Source organism: Bombina bombina, chromosome 7 (genome assembly GCF_027579735.1).
Source record: "Bombina bombina isolate aBomBom1 chromosome 7, aBomBom1.pri, whole genome shotgun sequence".
NCBI classification, from domain to species: domain Eukaryota; kingdom Metazoa; phylum Chordata; class Amphibia; order Anura; family Bombinatoridae; genus Bombina; species Bombina bombina.
The window spans coordinates 266,327,835-266,353,114 of NC_069505.1; the positions used below are offsets into that span (position 1 = coordinate 266,327,835).

Below are 25,280 nucleotides of genomic sequence, written 5' to 3' on the forward strand. Positions count from 1 at the left end.
ACATTGTATTATTTCTACAGACATTTGTTGTGAACATGCCCATATGTGAAACGGCGCTCACTATCACTACAAAAAATTAAAAAAAAAAATGTTGAGCAACGGGCGACCAATGGAATTAAGCTTTTAAATTTAAATGCGTTGCTCTGGCATTCTGTGATAACTATTCTTTCTGAACAGCTGCACTAATAACTGAGTTACTCAGTTTTTTTTTTTCTCCAGCTATTCTTCATTTTCTTATGTTTGCTAAAATTTCACATGGATAGACCATTGCTGGCTCTGATACAACTTCTATTGTAAATTACCTCCTTACACTGTCTATGTTTCTGAAGAATAAAATGTCTTTTTAGATTATAATCACCTAGACTTGATTAGTCTCTGACTACTAACAAAGGACTTACATGTGTTTTGAGGGAACATAGAGTTGCAGTATTAGCTCAGACATTGCATTGAAATGGAATCTACTCAAATGTTACAAAATAAAACTGGCATATACAATCTTATAGCGGAAGGAAACAAAATATAATATCCACCAAGATTTGAGCATGGGTTCAGCAAAAACTGTTTGTAGCAATGTTTTAACTTTCCTGAAATTATTTTATCTTTTTTTTTTTTCATAGAGCAAAATTAAATTGAGACATAACTGAAACAATGAAAACAAATTAATATTAAGAATAACAATTAGATTGCAAACAAATAAAATAATTATATAATTAAACAGCTTTTTTAGGGCTGATCACGATCATTTAATAATCATCTATATGGTAATGCTGCAGATGAGCCCCTTTTGAAGCCAACACAATCAAAATCTGACATTTTCATTTATTTATCGACAGCACTTTTTTCTATTATCTGTTTGGTTAAAAATGCCCCTATACTTGCCAGTCCTGTTTGGTTGGTCACAATCCCATTCTTGGTACTTAAAGGGACATAAAACCCAACATTTTTCTTTTGTGATTCAGATAGAGAATGCAATTTAAAAAAAAAAAAAGTTTTCAATTCTTAAATTTGCTTTGTTCTAATGCTATTCTTTGTTTAAGAGATAGCTAGACCTTCCTGCTTTTCAACAAAGGATAACAATAAAACAAAGAAAATTTGATAATAGAAATAAATTGGAAAGTTGTTTAAAATTGTATATACTGTCTGAATCACAAAATATTTTTTTAGGTTTTATGTCCCTTTAACAATGTTGTTCACAGGACCATTTTTCACTTATCGAAATTCACAGCTAAAAGGACTTTATAAACTAAAATATTATCATAATGTGCTTTATCCTAGATGGGTAAAGTGAAATGGACTTTATTGAGCTGTATATTTAAATTTCACTACTGTTTGATTTCATGGCTTTTGGTTTTATGATAGTTCAGGTTTATTTAAAATGAACTCTCTCTCTGACTGCAATAAAGCAATAGATTGCAGCCACTTGTATAGAAGACCAGCAAATGCACAGCGCTGTACAACATTAGTATGTATTGTAAATATTAACAGGACAGTACAGAAATACTGTGCAGCAGGCACACTACCAAGGCCTTTTGTCTGAGCAGCTTTGTTCAGTCATCTATCAATAGTTCTCCAGTATTATGTTACAAGAAATAATCTGTGTGATGTGCACTATATATGAGTAGAATACACTTCTCATAAATGTTGTTAATTGGTGCCGTTGTACAACAACTCTGCTCAAAGCAAAGAAAGTGACTCTATTTAAGGTTCCTGCTACATGACATGAAACCAGATAGGTAAATAAAGAATATTAAATAAAAATGGATTCAGTTTGAGCAATGTTAGTACACAATAGCGCTAACATTTTTGTGCTCCACTAATAATTTGAACTATTGTGAATTAACATTGTGTGAGCACAATGAATACCACTTATATTGCCCTAATATTAGTAGTACAAAGTTATCTTTTTGTCCTTTGATAATGTAGGGCCCACTAACATCTATATGTTGGAGAGCACAGCTGTGCTAAACCACTCACATAATAGAATTATACAGGGGCTGGCAGTAAAATTCATGTCAGATAGTGCTAAACCAGTGGTGTGAATGTAATTCTGGACTATACTATTAACAATAAAGGTTTACTTCAAGTCTCAAACAGTGCTACATTTTACAGTGGTATTTTGGATTGCACTTGAGAGCAACACTTAACTCACCACTTCTAATATAAGAGCAGAGCTGTCTAATAGCTCTCCCAATGCTATTCATTAAAAGTATAGGATGCACTAAAAAAAGTATTAATGTGCTTTGGTTAAAAATTTGAACCATCCACCTTTAATAAAAGATAATGTGTTATTCTTAGCGTAGATAATTTACCCTGCACTTTCTTTTGGAAGTCAGACCTAAATATGGTATATAAGACACTTACACACTGACTATCAGATTTAAAAAGCTAATAGCACATAATCAAGATAATACATTTTTAATTGAAGGGATAGTTTAGTCAAAATTACACTTTAATGATTCAGATAGAGCAAGCACTTTTAAGCAACTTTCTAATTTATTCCTATGATAATTTTTTCTTCGTTCTCTTGGTATCTTTAGTTTAAAAAGCTGAAAAGTAAGCTTAGGAGCCTGCCCATTTTTGGTTCAGCACCTGGGTAGCGCTTGCTGACTGGTGTCTACATGTATCCATCCAATCAGCAAGCGCTACCCAGATGCTGAACTAAAAATGGGCCGGTTCCTAAGCTTACATTTTCGCTTTTTCAAATAAAGAGAACGAAGAAAAATTGATAATAGGAGTAAATTAGAAAGTTGCTTAAAACTGCAAGCACTTCCTGAATCCTGAAAGTTAAATTTTTACTAGACTATTGTTGAATAAATCTTTAATTAATTGCTACACTTTTAACTTATATTGCATTGTTATTTTCATTAGTGTCTGTACGCAGGAATTCTGAATAATATGATTATTGGGGAATGTAGGGGGCGCTTATAGTGAGTTTATACCACTTGTTTAACGGGACATTCTAGTTGATAATGAAATGACCATCAGTGCATTTTAAGTTTCAACAGAACCATTTATGGACTATACTTGTATTTGCAAAAATACTTCCAGTAGCAGTCAACTAACCTGCTATAAGATTATTTTTTAGACGTTTCTCCTCCAGTTATATGTGGTAAGACTTTAACTTTTACTACAAAGGGTGGGTTGTGGGTAAAGGTGTCCAGTTTATATGGATGTACATAAAAATAACAATATAATACAATGAATCATCAAGAATGTCTCATCTATTGACAGGGGACCACACAAGCTGCAGAAAACAGGCATTTGTTATCCAATTTAAAAACAACCACAATAAATTCATTTGGTTTTGTTTGCTCACAGATCATAATTTCATCATATGCATTTGGTTGTCTGCTACGTCCTGTGAAGATATTAGTTTAGCACAACAGCTATTCAGAACACGATTTACTTACAGGATCAGTTCTGTCATGATCCATTTTACTGCAGCAAAGAAGGCACGATATGGCTGAAAAAAAAGCAACTTTTATTAATAACATAGCTAACTAAATGTTTGTACAGTATATTTAAGAATACATATATGACACAAACGACTGCTAAAATAAAATGTTATGGCATATTGTAAAATTCAAAATAAAGGGAAAAAAAAGAAATACATACTAAATACTCTTTTCACCACCGTTAATACAAACATATATAGGCATAAAGAATGTTATATAGACATATTTAGTCTCTATACTACTAGAGTAACTTTTGTTTAATTAGTTTAAAAAAATGACATGTAGTAACTCATGATTTGCTAATAATTAAAGGAACAGTAATTATAGTTAAAATAAGCACGCCATTTTAACAGTTAATATTTACCTAATTTTGCCCATCTTCAAACACATTTTTTCTTCATTGGTACACATGTACTGATCTCACTATTGAATATAACAATAGTATTCTCCTGCCTCATCATTAAATATATCATTATAGTCAATAGTAAGGGCAGTACATCTGCATCAATGATTAAAAAGAACCTCATTTGAAAATATTTAGCATATGGTTCATAGCATAGAAGATAATCCCTTAATAACTTCCAAAATGTAGTAATTATGGGTTTTTTTTTCTAAAGAAACATGTGGGACCTTAAAGATGTCATCAATGTGTCATCTTCTTTAATCTAATTCTTCTTGATATGAGACATAGGAAATCAATCAGGAAGCCTCTCAAAACAATTTTTTTAAAGTTATAAGTATTGTCTTTGAACTTAAGTATCTTTGACAAAAACCTGAAGTTTATTTAAAGGAAATTATGTGAAATTCCACAACCTTTTACTGCAGTGGCTCTCACTCTAGAAATACACAGTACCTTTTATTGCACTAACACAAAATAAAGTAAAAAGGGACACATTTTCATTTTACACAGACATTTTTAATGTTTTCTTCTCTGGGCTGCTTTATCATTTTAAATTAGTATTACTGGTGCAGACACCAGGAAAGAATATGAAGGATGCACGCAGTGTCATTAATATAAGTGTTCAAAAGCACCCCAAGAATTTAGGTTGTACCCCCATTGTGCTTGGGATCAGAGGGGAGAGTAAAATCTGCCTTCCTGACTCAGTCTCCAGTCTCCTGCTCAAAATCTGAGATCTAAGACCTCCCCTGAAAATGTGTTTTGTCTTAATAAATTATTTTATATTTAAAAATAAATACTTACAACATGGGAATAAATGTGTTCATTATTTTAAAACAATGTATGATTACTCTCTATCTTTAAAAAAAAAGGGGGGAAACACTTACGTCCAATAAGCCGTGTGCGCTATCTATACTTTCCTTGGTTATTCTACACATGGCTTGATAATCATATAGTGTAATTCTGCAAAAGAAAAGAAAGATAAAATAATTTAAAACTCAGAAAACAGCATAATCTAATTAGATGTTACACATTATGTTTTCTAAGACAGAAGTTAAATAATGATGACAACCACTTTGAGATTGCAATATAAAATATTGAAGTATATGTATTAAATAAACTTTGCAATTTACTTTTATTATTTATTTTGCCCCCTTTTCCTGTAAATGAATTCTGGAAATGTTGTGGACTTTCCAATTCTTTTTAAATGACTTTTAAATACAGCACAATGCACATAAATGCACAATAAAAAGACAATGCACTATCTCTTACTCTGAATTTCAAATTATAAATAGATTTATTTTTTTCTAAGGAATTTAAAACATTGCTTCTATGTCCCTGTCCACTGTATCATGTGACAGTCATCAGACAATTACAGGACTCATATACAGTACATATACACTGCCTAGAAGGCATAAAAAAGACTGAGCACAAATGGATAATAGAAGATAATAGAAGTAAATTTGATTTTTTTTTATTACATTTTCTATGTGAATCATTAAAGATTTTTTTATTTTTTTTTGGCTTTTGTATATCCCTTTAAAGGAGGAAATACAGGCCCTAGACTTAACACTTTATACTGTGCTATATTCCACACAGACATTGGTTGCATAATCTACTGACCCATGTATGACTGTCCCTAACTGGAATTTGTAGAGGATAAACCTAGGTTACAACATGGCAACGCCCATTGCTTTTTTTAGTACTAAAACTTTACACTTATTTTTTTCAATATTTAAACAACTTATATAATTTAAATAATACATCTGCATAATATTGTCAAGTTTATCTTTTGTTTTGAATATATGATTCTATTTAGCATTCCTTTAAAGCTAAAATTAAAGATGTCTTTATTTTTTTTTATTTTTTTATTAAATTACAAAAAACACCAAAATTATGTAGTGATACTTTTAAATTAAAACATACTGTACATACAAGAATATAAAAAGTTCTGTTGCACCATTTTGTGTATAAAGCATGACTATACAAACTTCATAAATGATTCAAGTTTTGTTGATATTTCCAGAGATCTCTAAATAGTTGGTTACTACAATATTTTAATGAAATAAATTTGAGCTTGTTACTTGTTAATTTTGTGTCCATAACAATTTTAGATTTTGTATGAGAAAATATCATATTTGTCTGAGGCTTTTTGACTTCCTTTCCTAAATTTTTTTTTATCAGAAATTAAATCTAATTAGCTAAAATGCATGGGTAAAGAATACAATGTAACCAGAAAATCATTTCACAAAATTATGGGACGGATTACAAGTGGATCGCTAATTTACTGCACGCCTGTAAATGGTCAAATTTGCCCGTTTGCGGACACGCAATAAATAATCGAGCTTGCAGTAGCAATTAGCGCTTATAAAATTAACCATAGATCAGATCTATGGTTAATTTCATAACTGTGCCCCAAATGTCCCCAAAATACAGTGGTGTGTATTTCATCAAAAACTAAAATTGTAGCATTTTGGGGGGGCTATGACCCTATGAGGCTGCCGTAGGACCTCTGGTATCACGTGCAATACGTGTATCGTAAGGAGGATATCTATTGACATATAGCCGAGGGCGCGTCATTTATTCCTCTCACGTTCACGCTCCCTAGCCTGGGCATTTTTCTACACCTGCAGTATTGATCGTTACTAGTGAACGGAAATATACACTTTTGCAGGATCACGCCACCGACTGAGCCAGGCACTATCTGGGGACACAAAGAGGAATTGAGACAATATATACTTTTTAATCATCTATACCTTGTGAGTACCCATATAGCGTGTGGCTATAAATATAGTTTTGATCTCTACACTTGAATCGTGCATGCGCTTCTCTCTTTTTCTACTTTTTACATATATATTTGTGTTAATATGTGTATATACACATATTAATGCATGAATATATATTCATATACATATATATTTACAATTTGCTACCATCACTGCACAACTTACCCCCTTCGCTAAGCTAGTTCTCATGCTGTATCTCACAGCATGAGAATGAGGCTCCCATTTGAGCCTATGGAAGTGTGCTTTCATGCACTGGTATTACTCAGTGGAGCGCAAATATCGCTTTCACGAAAGCAATATTTAGCACTCCACGTGTAATCTGACCCTATATTGGTAAAATGCACATCAAAATACAACATTTATCAGGTTTTTCTTGCCAAACTGATGCCATATAGTACTCCAGACAACTGCAGGCCCCTGAGCTTAAGTCCCTGATTTTCAGCAAAAGATACCAAGTGAACAAAGACAATTTGATAATAAAGTATAGTAAATTAAAATGTAAATCTACGTCCATACTACTGAAAACCCAAGCAGTCTAGGTTGTCAAGTGACAACCAAGACTTGCTGTCCCTGAGCTTCTAGCATCTGCCTTCATATGACAGAGCATGGTTGGTTCTCTGTTACCATATGAAGGCAGATTGATAGATTGTTACAGAAAGGGACACAGTCTGTCAGGTGGGAGGGTAATTGCTACTCTCCATAAAAAATGAACCTTACAAACTAACTGATTAACCCCTTCTCTGCAAGGAATTTCAAGTAAGGCGCACAGCTGCAATTAGTGGCATTCCAATTGCCAATAGGCAATGGCAAAGCCATGGGTGTCTGCTATTTCTGAACAAAGGGGATCCCAGAGAAGCTTTTACAACCATTTGTCTTAAGACTGCAATAGTTGTGTGTCAATAATTTCATTGGGAAACCTAAAGTTTTTGAAAACTTTTGTTGTGTTGTTTGTATTTAATATTTGTGTATGTTTCATAGAATAAAATCTAATTTGTACTATATTTTGAATTTTTATGAATTCATGACATAAACCACAATGTTAAAATGTTTAATTATGCAGAGCAATTTTTTGTACAGTGTGTTTTTTTAATTAGTTTGGCACCCTGATTTTCCTGTAATTTAGCACAGAAAATTCCAGTTTCTGTGAGAATTGGATGTTTATACTCAAGATGTCACAGGCTTACTTTGCTACTTTCTACGTAATCACTATACAAACTAATTTATATACTGTATTTCTCTAATTGGCTTCAGCAGAGGAGGGAAGAGGCATTTAAATAGTTACTCAAAACAAAGGAAATGTTGCTAACAAAATGTTTGTGGCTAGCCAAGGCTACCCCTATAGTAGCACTGGATTGGTTCTTCCAAATAAGGTAAGTGGTGTTGAGAATTCTGCCACTTAAAAATAAGTTCAGCAAAAAAAAGCAGGTCAAGTCCTACAAGAAAAAGTGTGGAAACTCTTTTTTCACAATGAATATTGTTTGATACACAAACACACACACGCACACTGTATTTATATGTATATAGTCTATACACTTTGGTTAATGGAAGAAAATGAAATCCAATGAAGGGTTGAATGGTTGCCTTTGGGCCTAAGAATCCACCTCTGTCACAGAGTCTCACCAACTTAAGGTGCAATACTCCTATTTCTAAATAACCCCAGAGAAAGCCACATAGAAATGTAAGCACCATGTATAACACACACCAGGACTGCTGACAGGCTTTCATTTAGTGTATTGGAGGAAGTGTTACTAGAGGATCTCACTATCTCTCTAACCAGACTGTGCTCCAACTCCTCCCACCAGCAGCAGCAGTGTGTACTGAAGCTTTTCTGTTCTCTCTCCAGAGGGAACTTAGTTCTTCCTCCTGAATGCACCCCGTCAGCCACCCGGGGTGCATTCAGAAAATCAACATAAATACCAAAGTATGAAGCACTCGCCGGGACTTATATTCAATAAATAATTTTATTCAGTGAGTATTTTGACGTTTCGGGGATGCTATCCCCATCCTCAGACCATGAATACAATGTGTAAAGTACATGATTTAAGTAACTTACCCAATCACCAGCACCCGCAAAGAAACTGGAAGTCTCCACCGCACCACTGCGCACCACTACTGGGCACAGGGAAGGGGTCCAATGTGGTACCATCGTATGCCAATCAGTATATGGCCAAATTTGAGCAGTACTCTACAAGTCTATTTCAACACAAAGAAATAAAATTCTTCAGAAGATACATAGACAATCTGTTCATAATTTGGGATGGTACAGAAACTGATCTGGAACTTTGGTTTCAACATATTAACCAGGCAATACTGACATTACAGTTTAAGATGCAACATAATGATCAGACAATAGATTTCTTAGATCTGAGAATCTATAAACAACATAATAGGCTTTACCCTACTTTATTCCATAAAGACATGGACAGGAACTCTCTGTTGGAAGCCACAAGTTGCCATCCCCCTACTCTGAAAAGAGCACTACCTGTTTCCCAATTCAAATGAGTAGCTCGCAATAATAGTGAACAAACTCAGGCTAGACAACAACTACTGGAGATGAGAGATAGATTCATACAACGAGGCTATGATGAGACCTTGATTGATACTCAACTATCAAACTTTTGGGATTTGAAACAGGAGGATACATTGGCAGATAAGAGACGACAGGATGAGGAGATTAGGATGACATATCTCGCAACCTACTCTATGGATAAAAAAAGATATCTACCATCTGTAATCCGAAAGGACTGTCATATTTTGAATTCGGACACCATGCTCCCATTTGTGAACATGGGACCTCCAAAGGTGGGGTTCAAAAGGTTCAAATCTATTCGGGACACTTTGGTCAGAGTTGATCCTGTCGAGAGCTATAAATAGACAACATTATTGAATCAAACAAAATTGGTCTGCTTTAGATGTTTAGGGTGTACCACTTGTAGTGGATTGAGCAATACTAAAACATTTACGCACCCATCGACCAACAAAAAATATGTTATCATGCACAGAGTAATGCGTACCACCGAGTACATAGTATATTTACTACATTGTCCATGTGGTTTGTACTATGTGGTAAAAACTATAGATGATCTTCGCACCCGTATGGCCAACCATAGCGCAGCCATCAGGACAACTATAAAAAACAATGAGTCGGAACAACCTGTTGCCAGGCATTTTGCCAGGGCTGGCTATATGGTGGCGAATCTCAGATATGTTATTATTGATCATATCCCACAGCTTCCTAGGGGAGGAGACAGAGCTAAATTATTGTTGCAAAGGGAGGCTAGGTGGATTTCTCTTCAGATACTCTAACACTTAGGGGTCTTAACACTAATTTAGATTGGCATTGCTTTCTTTAGATTTCCCCTCTTATGTATAGTTAGATAGATTCTCCAACATGCCCCTATTTCTATATAGTGTAATTAGCCTCAACAAGCTTAAATACCTGGTATTGTGTATTGTGCAGAGTACTATATGATAGATCTAATTGCTAATATTTCTAGTGAGGGATTGTCTTTCATTTTAAGGGCAATATGTAAGTTAAAGTGGCACTGGTTTTCCTAATTGTATTTTTTCTGCTATAATGTTGTTCTGTACTTTATATGTATTGTTTTTAGATGCACGTGAGATCCGGTTGCCATGGCAACCACCGGACCTGTGCAGTGGTGCAGTGGAGATGCCATGGAGGTTCCGGTTTCTTTGCGGGTGCTGGTGATGGGGTAAGTTACGTAAATCATATACTTTACACATTGTATACATGGTCTGAGGAAGGGGATAGCATCCCTGAAGCTCCCTGAATAAAATTCTTTATTGAATATAAGTCCTGGCGAGTGCTTCCTACTTTAGTATTTTTATATATATATATATATATATATATATATATATAGAGAGAGAGAGAGATAGATATGTATACATATATAGAGAGAGAGCAAGACAGAGATATATATATATATATATACATACTGTGTATAGAGAGAGAGATGGATATTTATATAAAGAGAGGGAGAAAGATATATATATATATATATATATATATATATATATATAGAGAGAGAGAGAGAGAGAGAGAGAGAGAGAGAGAGAGAGAGATGGATATATACATGGATATATATATATATATATATATATATATATATATATATAGAGAGAGAGAGAGAGAGAGAGAGAGAAATTTCAACAAATAGATGAATTACATCACCCACCAGGCAATACTAAGCACGGAGAGGGTTAACCAGACCCAATCGAATCACAATGCGACAAGTTCTATATATATAGAGAGAGAGACTATATATATATATATATATATATATATATAGCGCTAGATTACAAGAGGAGCGCTAAATTATTACGCACCCGCAAACGACATACAAGTGGCTTGTGATTGGTACCACGAGCTTGTGGTAGCATTTAGCACCCCGAAAATTAACCAGAGATTTCCTTGTAATACCAGCACTGGTATTACAAAGTGGAGCATTAATATCTCTAGCATGCAAGCAATATTTAGCACTCCACTTGTAATATAGCCCATAGTGTGTGAGTGAGAGAAACATTTTTAATTTTTGGTCCCCTTTGAGTTATAGATTTATATACAGTATGTTATGGACTTATTATGTATTTCAGCACATAACTGGTTAATAGGCTTGGGTTAAAAAAAAAAAGTTATTTTAGGAAGCCATTAAGTTGCTTTTATCAACATTACTTGAAATGTTGATGTGATGTTATTGTTTCAATGACTATGCTTTGTGGCTACCTGTGTCTTATTCTGTTGATTATAACCAAGAAATATGGTAATTGCTTGCTTTCATTTAGAACTAAATTTAAAACTATTAAATGGTGCCTGGCCTAAGTTTGATGTTGCACATTATTTAATTTAGCATTGTCAGTCTTCTCTGCAGATAACATGCCTGAGGCTTAATGACATCACCTCTGTCTTATTTAAACCGCTGCCCACAGTCTCGTTGCACAGTGTATTATTACCACCGTTTTCCTAAAACAGTACATTTCAAAGTCTTAGCAAGATGAAAGCTCAACTTCCTATCGTATAAAAACTTCCAAAATCTTAAATGTGTATATGTGAGTACAATATATATTTATCTACCTGTATTCCTACTAAAGACTAAATAGTTATAGAGAAACCTAGTTTGGCTGAGAAATATTTGATTCAGCATTGAGGGACTAAACTAAAAAAATGTAAAGCATATGAAAAAGAGTATATAAAAAAATTTTGTATGCAAAAAAATAAAACATTTGTGCATGACACTTTGCAATGCAAATTACATAAGAAAGGTTGCATTAGCCATTGTTTTTGGGCTCCATGTACTAAGCAGCGTAAGCTGCTTCGGAGCCCTTGCAGGACAGGTTTGCAGATACAAGCCTGCTTTCCGCTAATCTGTGTGAAATGCAGTGGTCCTTAGACCGTTGCTTCTTACACTCTCTACCACATCTGAGTTGGCAGAGAGAAATCTGGTGATTGACAGGCCCTTCTCTCACATGAGGGAAGGGGGGCGGCATTACACAATCACTTGAGTGTGTAATGGTCCATACGTACAGTTGATGAACAGCATCCACTTCCCATATGCCGCAAAGCCATGCTGACAAGTTCTCAACTTGAGAACCTTGTCCTCACACAGTTTAATACATGTGGCCCTTTACATGCACCTGGTACGCAGACTCAAATTTTGATTGGCGTACAAAGCAAACTCACCAATCAGCACCTGTTAGCGATAAGATCAGCACAGCTTATGTCGCCAGTCTCAGTATTATAAAAAAGGCTGAGACAGCCCATTTTTAATTTTGTTTTATAACAGGTATTCATGATCATAAAGCCCTTGCAAAGTACAATCATTTAGGTCCCTTTCAACAAAGTATACCAAGAAAACAGAGTTAATTTAATAGAAGAAGTAAATTGGATTTTTTTAATTTTATTTTTAAAACTGTATGCTCTACCGGACTTATAAAAGGAACATTTTGTGTTTCACCCCCTTTTAATTAAAGTCAAAATTTAACTTTCATACAGGTGTTAAGAGTCCACAATCCATTACTCCTGTGAATTATTTACCACTAGAAAGAGTAAAAGATTAACAAAACTCCAGGAACTCTATAAAACCCTTCCCACCTCACTGGCACCACAGTGTTGTCTTTGCCTCCACTGGAGGAGGTTGAAGAATGAAGATGTACATTTTATTTTTCAATCAGAGTGATTCTCAGATTGAATTGAAGCTACATTTCCCCCCAGAGTACAGTGATTGTTGGAGGGATGTATCTGGAGTATTGGTAGTGGCGTATATTTCACCTATTAGGATTTAGTCACAGCCCTTTCCACAGATCTTAGGGACTTTTCCTTTGCTTCCTTCTGTTGTTTCTGTTGATTTTCATACTCCTATTACAGATTCTCTGCTTTTATGTTTTCTCTAGTAGCAGAATGCCTGTTGGTTTCCTCTAATAGCAGAGTAATAGTATCTATTGGTTGCCTCTAGTAGCAGAATGCATATTGGTTTCCTCTAATAGCAGAGTGTCTATTGGTTTCCTCTAGTGCCTATTGGTAAATACTTGTAAGTTTATTGTTTATATATATATATATATACACACACAGAGAGAAGCACACTCACAGGAACGAACAACTGGCTCAATACTATTGTTAGCCTGTTCTATGACGATTTACCACCTGGGTGCAGCTTCTTTTAGCCCAGTAATGCTTTTCACAGAGAAGAACTTTCCTGTAGTATATCAGTCTGATCCCGCCTATTATGGTCAGTCCAGCACCGAAATACCAGGCAATTCCTCTCTGAACAAGGAACATAGCAACCCCAGACGATCGTTTTGGCCTTCATTGGGCCTCATCAGTGAGGTGTAGCCATATACAATATATATATATATATATATATATATATATATATATATATATATATAATATGTATATGACCTTGGGACAGTTATATATTTTTAGCTAATTTACCTATTGTTAATTATTTATAATTTTGTGTCATGTTTTTGGCCACATAAACTTTTATATGCTTAAAGGGAAATTAAACCCAAATGTTTTATTTCATGATTCAGATAGAGCATGCAATTATAAGAAACTTTCTAATTTACTCCTATTATCATTTTTTCTTCATTCAATTTTTGGTTCAGACCTTGGACAGCAAGGGCAACCCAGGTTGTGAACCAAAAATGCGCCGGCTTCTAAACTTACATTCTTGCTTTTCAAATAAAAATAGCAAGAGAATGAAGAAAAATTGATGATAGGAGTAAATTAGAAAGTTGCTTAAAATTGAATGCTCTATCTGAATCATGAAAGAAAAAAATTGGGTTCAGTGTCCCTTTAACAGCTTTTCATGCACTTATATTTTTTAAAAGCAGGCTTTTTTTACGTGCATACCTTTTTTGGGGCCTGTGTGCGACAGTAGGATGGCCTCCTTTCTTATGTACGTTATTTAGATAACAGGTAAGCTGTGTTGTACCGCATCTCTGCTTTAACAATTTTTGAATTTATAAATTCTTATAAGTTCTTTTCAGAAGAGGCAAGTGTTTCCTTTTCTTTAAAGCTTTTTTGTAATGGGGATATTACCGTTAAGATAAATGCTTCCTTCTTCACTTAACTTTTGTATAAGTTCCTTGCAGTTACGGAGCCATCTGACTCTGTCTCTAAATCTGCCTTAGAAGCTGGGTAATTTGAACACTTTTCTTAAGTGTTTATATTGTTTATAAAATGAGGTTTTAATCTTACTCTAAATTATGCAAGACATATTTTTATTCTAATGTATTCTGACCTATCTAACACTGCTCTTGCTTCTAAGGGTATTACTGCTCCTACTGTTTGCTCTAAGCCTACTGGGGTTAATGTTTCTAGTCATGAAGATGCTATCCTCAGAGGAAGAGGTTTGATTCTGTTGATCAGGGGTCTATCTCTGAGCATAAATCTGAGATATATACATATTCATTTAAATTCAGCATATTTCTTCTCTTTTTAAATTGACTTTATTTACTTTAGAGGTTAAGGTCCTAAAGTAGATGGGGATAAACAGGTTTACTGTTTAAATCCTGTTTTTATTCCTATGGATAATTCCCCTAACAGGCATTTCTTTTTAATCCTTATGCAAGGTTTAAGAAAATGTATCCTTTTTCAGCTTCCAATATTACATTTTGGGAAAATATTTCCAAAGTTGATAGGGCTATTTCTATTCTGACTTTACAAACCGTCAACTGCATGCAAATGTTATCTCAGTGTGCATGAAAGTGAGGCTCTTGTTCCAGTGACTCTGGTTGGGGGCAGGTTTAGCTTCTTTCTGAAAGTTTGGTTTCAGTAGGTTCTGGATCCCTGGGTTTTAATATAGTTCCCAGGGTTAATGAATAGGCCTTTTTTCTGTCCAATGTGTGGAAATTCCTGTGAAGCCTCAGGCCTTTTCTATTCAGTTTTGGATCTAGAATTTTTGGGAGTGATTGTTCCTGTTCCTTTGTTGGTACAGAGAATGGAATTTTATTCTATCCTCTTTTTATTCCATTATAGGAAGACATTTTAGACCAGTTCTAGATCTAAAGACTAAACTAATCTATCAGAGTTTTAATGGTCTAAATAGTGAGTATTTTGATTTTTATGCCTTTTATTTTGCAAGGTCAGTCTATGTTCATAATTGTTTTATGGGGAAACTGGGAAACCATTTTTCTCAATTGTTAGTCTTGGCATCCAGGAGAGTGGTCTCTTCATCTGGATATCTTCTTTCAGATAGTGGATCTTTGTGGGTCTCACAGAGATAGTTCTGATGTTTTTTTTTTTTTTGTTTCATTCTTTGACTTTCTAGGTACTGAGTGAGGTCTATGGATCCTCAAGTTGTGTTTGTGGATGCTTAGGTAATTGTTTGGTCATTTCGCCAAACATGTTTTTTTACACCTCTGGTTTTTCTTCCTGGGTGGTTGCCTAATTACTCTAGAGGGAGCATCTGTGTTTCTATTTGCTCTAATTTGGTCTGTCAGTTCTTTGCATGCAAATCTAGTTCAGATGTCCAGTTGCCCTTTTTGGGTCTCTTAATTTGTTTTTCAGATTTTATGCTCTCAAAGTCTGGTTTTTCATTCAGGTCTCAAATCTTTAAGCCTTAGGGCATGGAGATTGAACAAATATTTCTTAAGCAGAGAAGGTTCTCTGATTCTATTATTAAAACTCTATATATATTTGTGAGCCTGTATTCAGGAATTTTTATTATAAGGTTTAGCGCACCTTTATTTTTGATGGAAGGATCATGTTTCTTCTTGGAATTATTTTAGAATTCCTGGGGGGGTTCCCAGTTTTTGCAGGATGGTTTGGATATGGAGATTTTTTCTGCCAGTTCTTTTTAAAGGGTCAGATTTCAGCTCTTTCAGTTCTTTCCCTTTGGAAGATTGCTAATCTTTCAGATATTTATAACTTTGTTCTAGCTTTGGCTATAATTAAGTATATTATTAACCCGTTTTCTCCTTCTTGGAGTCTAATTTTGGTTTTGAGAGTTTTGCAGGCTTCTCTTTTTGAGCCTATGGGGCCTATTTAACAAAGGTCTGGTGGACCTGATCCGACTGTGCGTATCAGGTCCGACAGACCTCGCTGAATGTGGAAAGCAATACACTTTCCGTATTCAGCATTGCACCAGCAGCTCTTGTGAGCTGCTGGTGCAACGCCGCCCCCTGCAGATTCGCGGCCAATCAGGGAGGTGTCAATAAACCCGATGGTACTCAATCGGATTGAATTTCGGCGATGTCTGTCCACCTGCTCAGAGCAGGCGGACAGGTTATGGAGCAGCGGTCTCTGGAGCAGGCTCGCCGGAAACACGGGCCCTCAACCTCCATCCGGAGCTTGATAAATGGGCCCCTATGCATTAGTTATCTGCTCTTTTATGTGATCTTCCTTATCTAATTTTTTTTGTAGGATAAGGCAGTTTCTTACGACTAGATCGGTTATCTTTCCTAGTGTTGTATCTTCTGTCTCTATCAGAGAGGGATTTGTTGTTAAGGTGTCAAAGTATTATTTTGACACTACTAAAGTTTTTAGACAAACTTCTAGTTTGCGTGTTCTCTCTTCTGGTTACAGGAAAGTGCAGAAAGCTTCTGCCATTTTCATTGTATTCTTGGTTGAGACTTCGGTTCCATAAGGCTTTTTTTGGAGGCAGATTAGCCTTCACCCTAATAGATTATTGCTCATTCTATTGATTATTTCTTGGCCATTTAGGAATGAGGTTTTAGTTGCCAAACTTTGCAAGGTAGATTTTTTTCCTAATTTCTACCATTTTGGTTTTTTTTGCTTCTTCTGAGACGAACTTCAGGTAGGTTTTTGCCTTTTTTTTATTGGGGTTGTTTATTTAGTTTTTCGTTGAAAAAGATGTTTCTAATATCCAACCCTTTATGTTTTATTGCTTGGGTATTAGTGTAAAGGATCATGGACTCTCATTACCTGTATGATATAAAACATAATTTATGCTTACCTGATAAATTCTTTTTTTTCCATGGTGGTGAGAGTCCACGATCCTGTGATTTTCTGGTGTTGTTTTTTTTCTTACACACATCTTTTCCCCCCCTGCTCCTATGTTTTTGCTCTTGATTCTTTTCCAACCTCTTCAGCTTGGCGATACATCAGACTGAGTTGTCAGTGAGGTGGGAGGGGTTTTATAGAGTTCCGGGGCTTTGGGAATCTTTGCCTCCTCCTACTGGTACGGAATAGTAATAACCAGGAGTAATGGATTGTGGACTCTTATCAGTATGAAAGAAATGAATTTATCAGGTAATCATAAATTATGTTTTCATGAATCAGATAAAGTAAGAATTTTTTTTAAAATGTCAAATATACTTCCATTATCAAAATTTGCACACTATTTTAATATACACACTTTCTAAAAAAAAACAGCAGCTCATACTGAGCATGTGCAAGAGCTCACAATGTATATGTATCAGAGTCTATATACCATTGATAGTTGTCATACGATGATACAGGGGCAGTGAAATGTTAAGGAATTTTGAAATCTGTCTCTAGTAGATACTGTCTCGAGTAGATACTATTGCACTGTTTCTTTATTAATCAACTGTTGATAATTCAATTCTACAGAATTTAATGGTTCTATAAATTTGTTTGAATTTATTTTGAAACAGGAAGTACTTGTCACGTGTGTAGCAAAGCTCATCTTTAGTTCCAAATTGCTCACTGGCTGATTAGGGCAAGTCCCTCAGTTCCATTGGAGGACAGTGACCCACCGCATAAGCATAACAATGAAAAATAGCTTAATATATAAAAACTTCAATACTTTTTTTAAAATGGCAGCTACTACAAAGAACAACATGACATTAAAGTGATGGTAAATACGAACGTTTAAAAAAACACTAGGATTTACCATCACTAAAAAAAAAATGGATTTTCAATGATGAGTTTCTAAAAATAAAGGGTGCTAAACTAATTTTTTCTGTGCCGTCGCTCCTCTCTAAAGTGAGCGTGCCCACAACACCTCGCTCTTTTCTCAATGAGTTGACGTTTCCACATCTAAACTAATAGTCGTGTCATCATCTGACAGTATTCTGTATTGGTTTAGAGTTGGAAATGTCACCTCATTGGTAAAGAGGTGAGTTTAGCACCCTTTTTTTAGAAACTCATCACTGAAAGTCCAGATTATTTTTAGTGATAGTAAACCCTAGTGTTTTTTAAATGCTCGGATTTACCATCACTTTAATATCCACTAACAAACTAGTTTAAAATGGTAAACTAATTCTTTTCAATCAGCTGGAGCACACTAGTATGTTAAAACATTGGTCAAGTGAGATGCAGAAAGTATGGGTTGGACTTTACAAATAATCTAATACGTGAATGGGCAACAAAATATAATCTTTTGGTTTTAAAGCATATGACAGAGAACTGTAGTTCATAGAGGACTGGCCTAAGGGTAAGTCATAATAAAAGGAGTGACCATAATTATTGGGGCTGGATCACATTGGTATTTATTCTGTTTTATATAACTGTACAAATGTTCTATCTAGCGAGACTATTTTACCCTAATAAAGCAAACATCTGAATATTATACAATTTCAAACATTTACATAATCCATTTTACAAGCATGCTTTCTAAGTGTTGTGATTCTAATGATTACTTTTCTGAGTTGGGAATGCTTCTCATTTGAAGTGTGAGATATAATTTATTGAGACATTTAAAGGGATGTGAAACCTATTTTTTTTTCTTTCATGATTCAGATAGAGAATTTGCTTTTAAACAACTTTCCAATTTACTTATATTATCTCATTTCTTTTTTTTCTCTTGGTACCCTTTGTCAAAAAAGATACCAAGGTAGGCTCAGGAGTTAGTAGCTGCACAAATATGACTCATATTATTGGCTCACCCAATGTGTTAAGCTAGCTCACAGTAGTGCATCATTGCTCCTTCAACAAAGAATACCAAGAGAATGAAGCAAATAAGATAAACAAAGAAAATTGGAAAGTTGTTTAAAATTGTATTCTTTTGGACCGAATTATTAATGTGCGGGCGGACATAATCTACTGTAGTGGATCATGTACGCCGCACATCAATAAATGCCGACAGCATACACTGTCGGCATTTATCATTGCACAAGCATTTCACTAGATCGGCCGCTGAATACAGGGGTTGAGAAATCGGCCCCTTTATCTGAAACCTGAAAAAAAAAAAATAGGATTTGTGTCCCTATAATACAACTATAGATGTTAATGCAGGAACACCCAATAATGAAAGGCTGGAAAAGAGACATGAAGCGGGTCTCGAATTTCGTACATGAGCTTACGTTAGCATTGAGGCCCAATCAACCCACAGCTATTATTATAGCCCAATGACTTATTTACAGAGAAAAACTTTTACACTGCATTCTGCTACAGTAACTATATACACAAAAAGCAAAGAGTCTGTGTAAAGTAACTTTCATATTAAGATAATTAGAGCAGTATTACAGAAGTTATGTGTGGCTGTTGAGTGCTTACCTGTGTGTGGGGGGGGGATGCTTGTTTGGTTGATTTAAAGGGGCTGCAGGGCTGTCTTTAGGTTCACTGTAACAGCTCTGCTCAGTTCATTTACCTCTGTGGGTTGCACGGTAGAACCTTTACTCTGGATGTTAATCAGATCTCTTTGTATATGTAATTGTTAAAGGGATATGACACCCACATATTTTCTTTCATGATTTAGAAAGAGAATGCAATTTTAAACATCTTTCTAATTTACTTATATTATCTAATTTGTTTTATTCTCTTGATATTCTTTGCTGAAAAGCATATCTAGATATGTTCAGCAGCTGCTGATTGGTTGCTGCACATAGAAGCCTCGTGTGATTGGCTCACCATGTGCATTGCTTTTTCTTCAACTAAGGATATCTAAAAAATGAAGCAAAATAAATAATAGAAGTAAATTGTAATGTTTAAATTTCTATTCTCTATCTGAATCATGAAAGAAAGATTTTGGGTTTAGTGGCCCTTTAAAGGACATGAATCCCCATTTTTTCTTTCATAATTCAGATAGAGGATACCATTTTAAAAAAGTTTCCCCTTTTTTTTTATATTATCAAATTGTCTTTGTTCTCTTGTTATTATTTGTTGAAGATATATCTGGATAGATAGCATGCATATGTCTGGAGCACTATATATAGTGCTGCCATCTAGTGCTCTTGATAATGTATTACATTGTTGCAAAACTGCTGCCATATAGTGCTGTAGACACATGCACGTTCCTGAGCTTACCTTCCTGCTTTTCAACAAAGGATAACAAGAAAACAAAGAAAATGTGATAATGGAAGTAAATTGGAAAGTTGTTTAAAATTGTATGTTCTGTCTGAATCATGAAAGAAACATTTGGGGTTTATGTCCCTTTAAAATAATTAAGGGGGTTTGGCTCCTCCCCTCTTTTGAGCGTTACGTCTCATATTCAATCCTTGATAGCACTCTTTTGCTGGGAGCCCCCCACTACAGTATTTAATATCATATAACACCAAAGTTTCCTTCAGGTCACTCATTCTTAATGTGGTTATCCTCTACCCCATTTATTAGCTAATACAGTGTAATGAAGAGTGCTGCTGATGCAGGCAACCTTAAATTGGTAATCAAGATGAACGACTTGACAAAGCTTTGTCAGAGAGTTACAAGACACAATAACAAACACGCTTTAAAAAGTAACATTAGCCAATCAGGAAAACTATCAGTTCTGCAAGTTCCTAATAATTAAAACACACCTGTGAAAGGGACACTAACCCCAAGTTTGTTCTTTCATGATACAGATAGAGCAGGCAATTTTAAGCTACTTTCTAATTGACTCCTATTATCAATTTTTCTTTGTTCTCTTGCTATCTTTATTTAAAAATTAGGAATGTGAAGTTTAGGAGCCAGCCCATTTTAGGTATGGCACTCTAGATAGTGCTTGCTTATTGGTAGCTATATTTAGCAAACCAACAAGCAAACATAACCCAGGTACTACATTTGGGTTTAGTATCCCTTTAAGTCTTACCTAATGTAGACCCCAAATTTATTAATAAAGGTACATTCATGCAAATATCACCTATTTTTACACTACCTTAATTACTATGGGCTAGATTACAAGTAGCGTGATACCGTTGAAATATTGTGCCCGCACTAACTTGCGTGCATATTACAAGTTTAAAGTAAATGCGACTACATGAGCTCAAGCTCCTCTCATCCTTAATAATAACCTGTTGGCACCCTGGCGTATGTGGAATGTGGTGAGAGTGCGCCGTTTCTGGACTTTGTAAATGTTTATATCTGTATATATGTATATACATACATATATACACACATATAAACACCTATATACACATGTATACACATATATACACACATATAAACACCTATATACACATGTATACACATATATACATACATATATACACACATATAAACACCTATATACACATGTATACACATATATACATACATATATACACACATATAACACCTATATACACATGTATACACATATATACATACATATATACACACATATAAACACCTATAAACACATGTATACACATATATACATACATATATACACACATATAAACACCTATATACACATGTATACACATATATACATACATATATACACACATATAAACACCTATATACACAAATATACACACATATAAACACCTATATACACATGTATACACATATATACATACATATATACACACATATAAACACCTATATACACATGTATACACATATATACATACATATATACACACATATAACACCTATATACACATGTATACACATATATACATACATATATACACACATATAAACACCTATATACACATGTATACACATATATACACACATATAAACACCTATATACACATATATACATACATATATACACACATATAAACACCTATATACACATGTATACACATATATACACACATATAACACCTATATACACATGTATACACATATATACATACATATATACACACATATAAACACCTATATACACATGTATACACATATATACACACATATAAACACATATATACACATGTATACACATATATACACACATATAAACACCTATATACACATGCATACACATATATACATACATATATACACACATATAAACACCTATATACACATGTATACACATATATACATACATATATACACACATATAACACCTATATACACATGTATACACATATATACATACATATATACACACACATATAAACACCTATATACACATGTATACACATATATACACACATATAAACACCTATATACACATGTATACACATATATACACACATATAAACACCTATATACACATGTATACACATATATACATACATATATACACACATATAAACACCTATATACACATGTATACACATATATACATACATATATACACACATATAACACCTATATACACATGTATACACATATATACATACATATATACACACATATAAACACCTATATACACATGTATACACATATATACATACATATATACACACATATAAACACCTATATACACATGTATACACATATATACATACATATATACACACATATAAACACCTATATACACATGTATACACATATATACATACATATATACACACATATATACACACATATAAACACCTATATACACATGTATACACATATATACACACATATAAACACCTATATACACATGTATACACATATATACATACATATATACACACATATAAACACCTATATACACATGTATACACATATATACATACATATACACACACATATAAACACCTATATACACATGTATACACATATATACATACATATATACACACATATAAACACCTATATACACATGTATACACATATATACACACATATAAACACCTATATACACATGTATACACATATATACATACATATATACACACATATAAACACCTATATGCACATGTATACACATATATACACACATATAAACACCTATATACACATGTATACACATATATACATACATATATACACACACATATAAACACCTATATACACATGTATACACATATATACATACATATATACACACATATAAACACCTATATACACATGTATACACATATATACATACATATATACACACATATAAACACCTATATACACATGTATACACATATATACATACATATATACACACATATAAACACCTATATACACATGTATACACATATATACATACATATATACACACATATAACACATATATACACATGTATACACATATATACATACATATATACACACATATAAACACCTATATACACATGTATACACATATATACACACATATAAACACCTATATACACATGTATACACATATATACATACATATATACACACATATAAACACCTATATACACATGTATACACATATATACATACATATATACACACATATAAACACCTATATACACATGTATACACATATATACATACATATATACACACATATAAACACCTATATACACATGTATACACATATATACATACATATATACACACATATAAACACCTATACACATGTATACACATATATACATACATATATACACACATATAAACACCTATATACACATGTATACACATATATACACACATATAAACACCTATATACACATGTATACACATATATTCATACATATATACACACATATAAACACCTATATACACATGTATACACATATATACATACATATATACACACATATAACACCTATATACACATGTATACACATATATACATACATATATACACACATATAAACACCTATATACACATGTATACACATATATACATACATATATACACACATATAAACACCTATATACACATGTATACACATATATACACACATATAAACACCTATATACACATGTATACACATATATACATACATATATACACACATATAAACACCTATATACACATGTATACACATATATACATACATATATACACACATATAAACACCTATATACACATGTATACACATATATACATACATATACACACACACATATAAACACCTATATACACATGTATACACATATATACATACATATATACACACATATAAACACCTATATACACATGTATACACATGTATACACATATATACACACACATATAAACACCTATATACACATGTATACACATATATACATACATATATACACACATATAAACACCTATATACACATGTATACACATATACACACACATATAAACACCTATATACACATGTATACACATATATACATACATATATACACACATATAAACACCTATATACACATGTATACACATATATACATACATATATACACACATATAAACATCTATATACACATGTATACACATATATACATACATATATACACACATATAACACATATATACACATGTATACACATATATACATACATATATACACACATATAAACACCTATATACACATGTATACACATATATACATACATATATACACACATATAAACACCTATATACACATGTATACACATATATACACACATATAAACACCTATATACACATGTATACACATATATACATACATATATACACACATATAAACACCTATATACACATGTATACACATATATACATACATATATACACACATATAAACACCTATATACACATGTATACACATATATACATACATATATACACACATATAAACACCTATATACACATGTATACACATATATACATACATATATATACACACATATAAACACCTATATACACATGTATACACATATATACATACATATATACACACATATAACACCTATATACACATGTATACACATATATACATACATATATACACACATATATAAACACCTATATACACATGTATACACATATATACATTCATATATACACACATATAAACACCTATATACACATGTATACACATATATACATACATATATACACACATATAAACACCTATATACACATGTATACACATATATGCATACATATATACACACATATAAACACCTATATACACATGTATACACATATATACATACATATATACACACATATAACACCTATATACACATGTATACACATATA

General features: G+C 33.4%; 1 protein-coding gene across 1 annotated transcript in view; it reads right to left on the reverse strand.

The window, feature by feature from the left end:
• Positions 1–25,280, reverse strand: part of CACNA2D3 (calcium voltage-gated channel auxiliary subunit alpha2delta 3) — a 1,718,630-nt gene that overhangs the window by 79,027 nt on the left and 1,614,323 nt on the right. Inside the window, 2 exon segments of the mRNA XM_053720740.1 lie at positions 3,411–3,463; positions 4,740–4,815. Coding sequence (XP_053576715.1) covers positions 3,411–3,463; positions 4,740–4,815 — 129 coding nt within the window.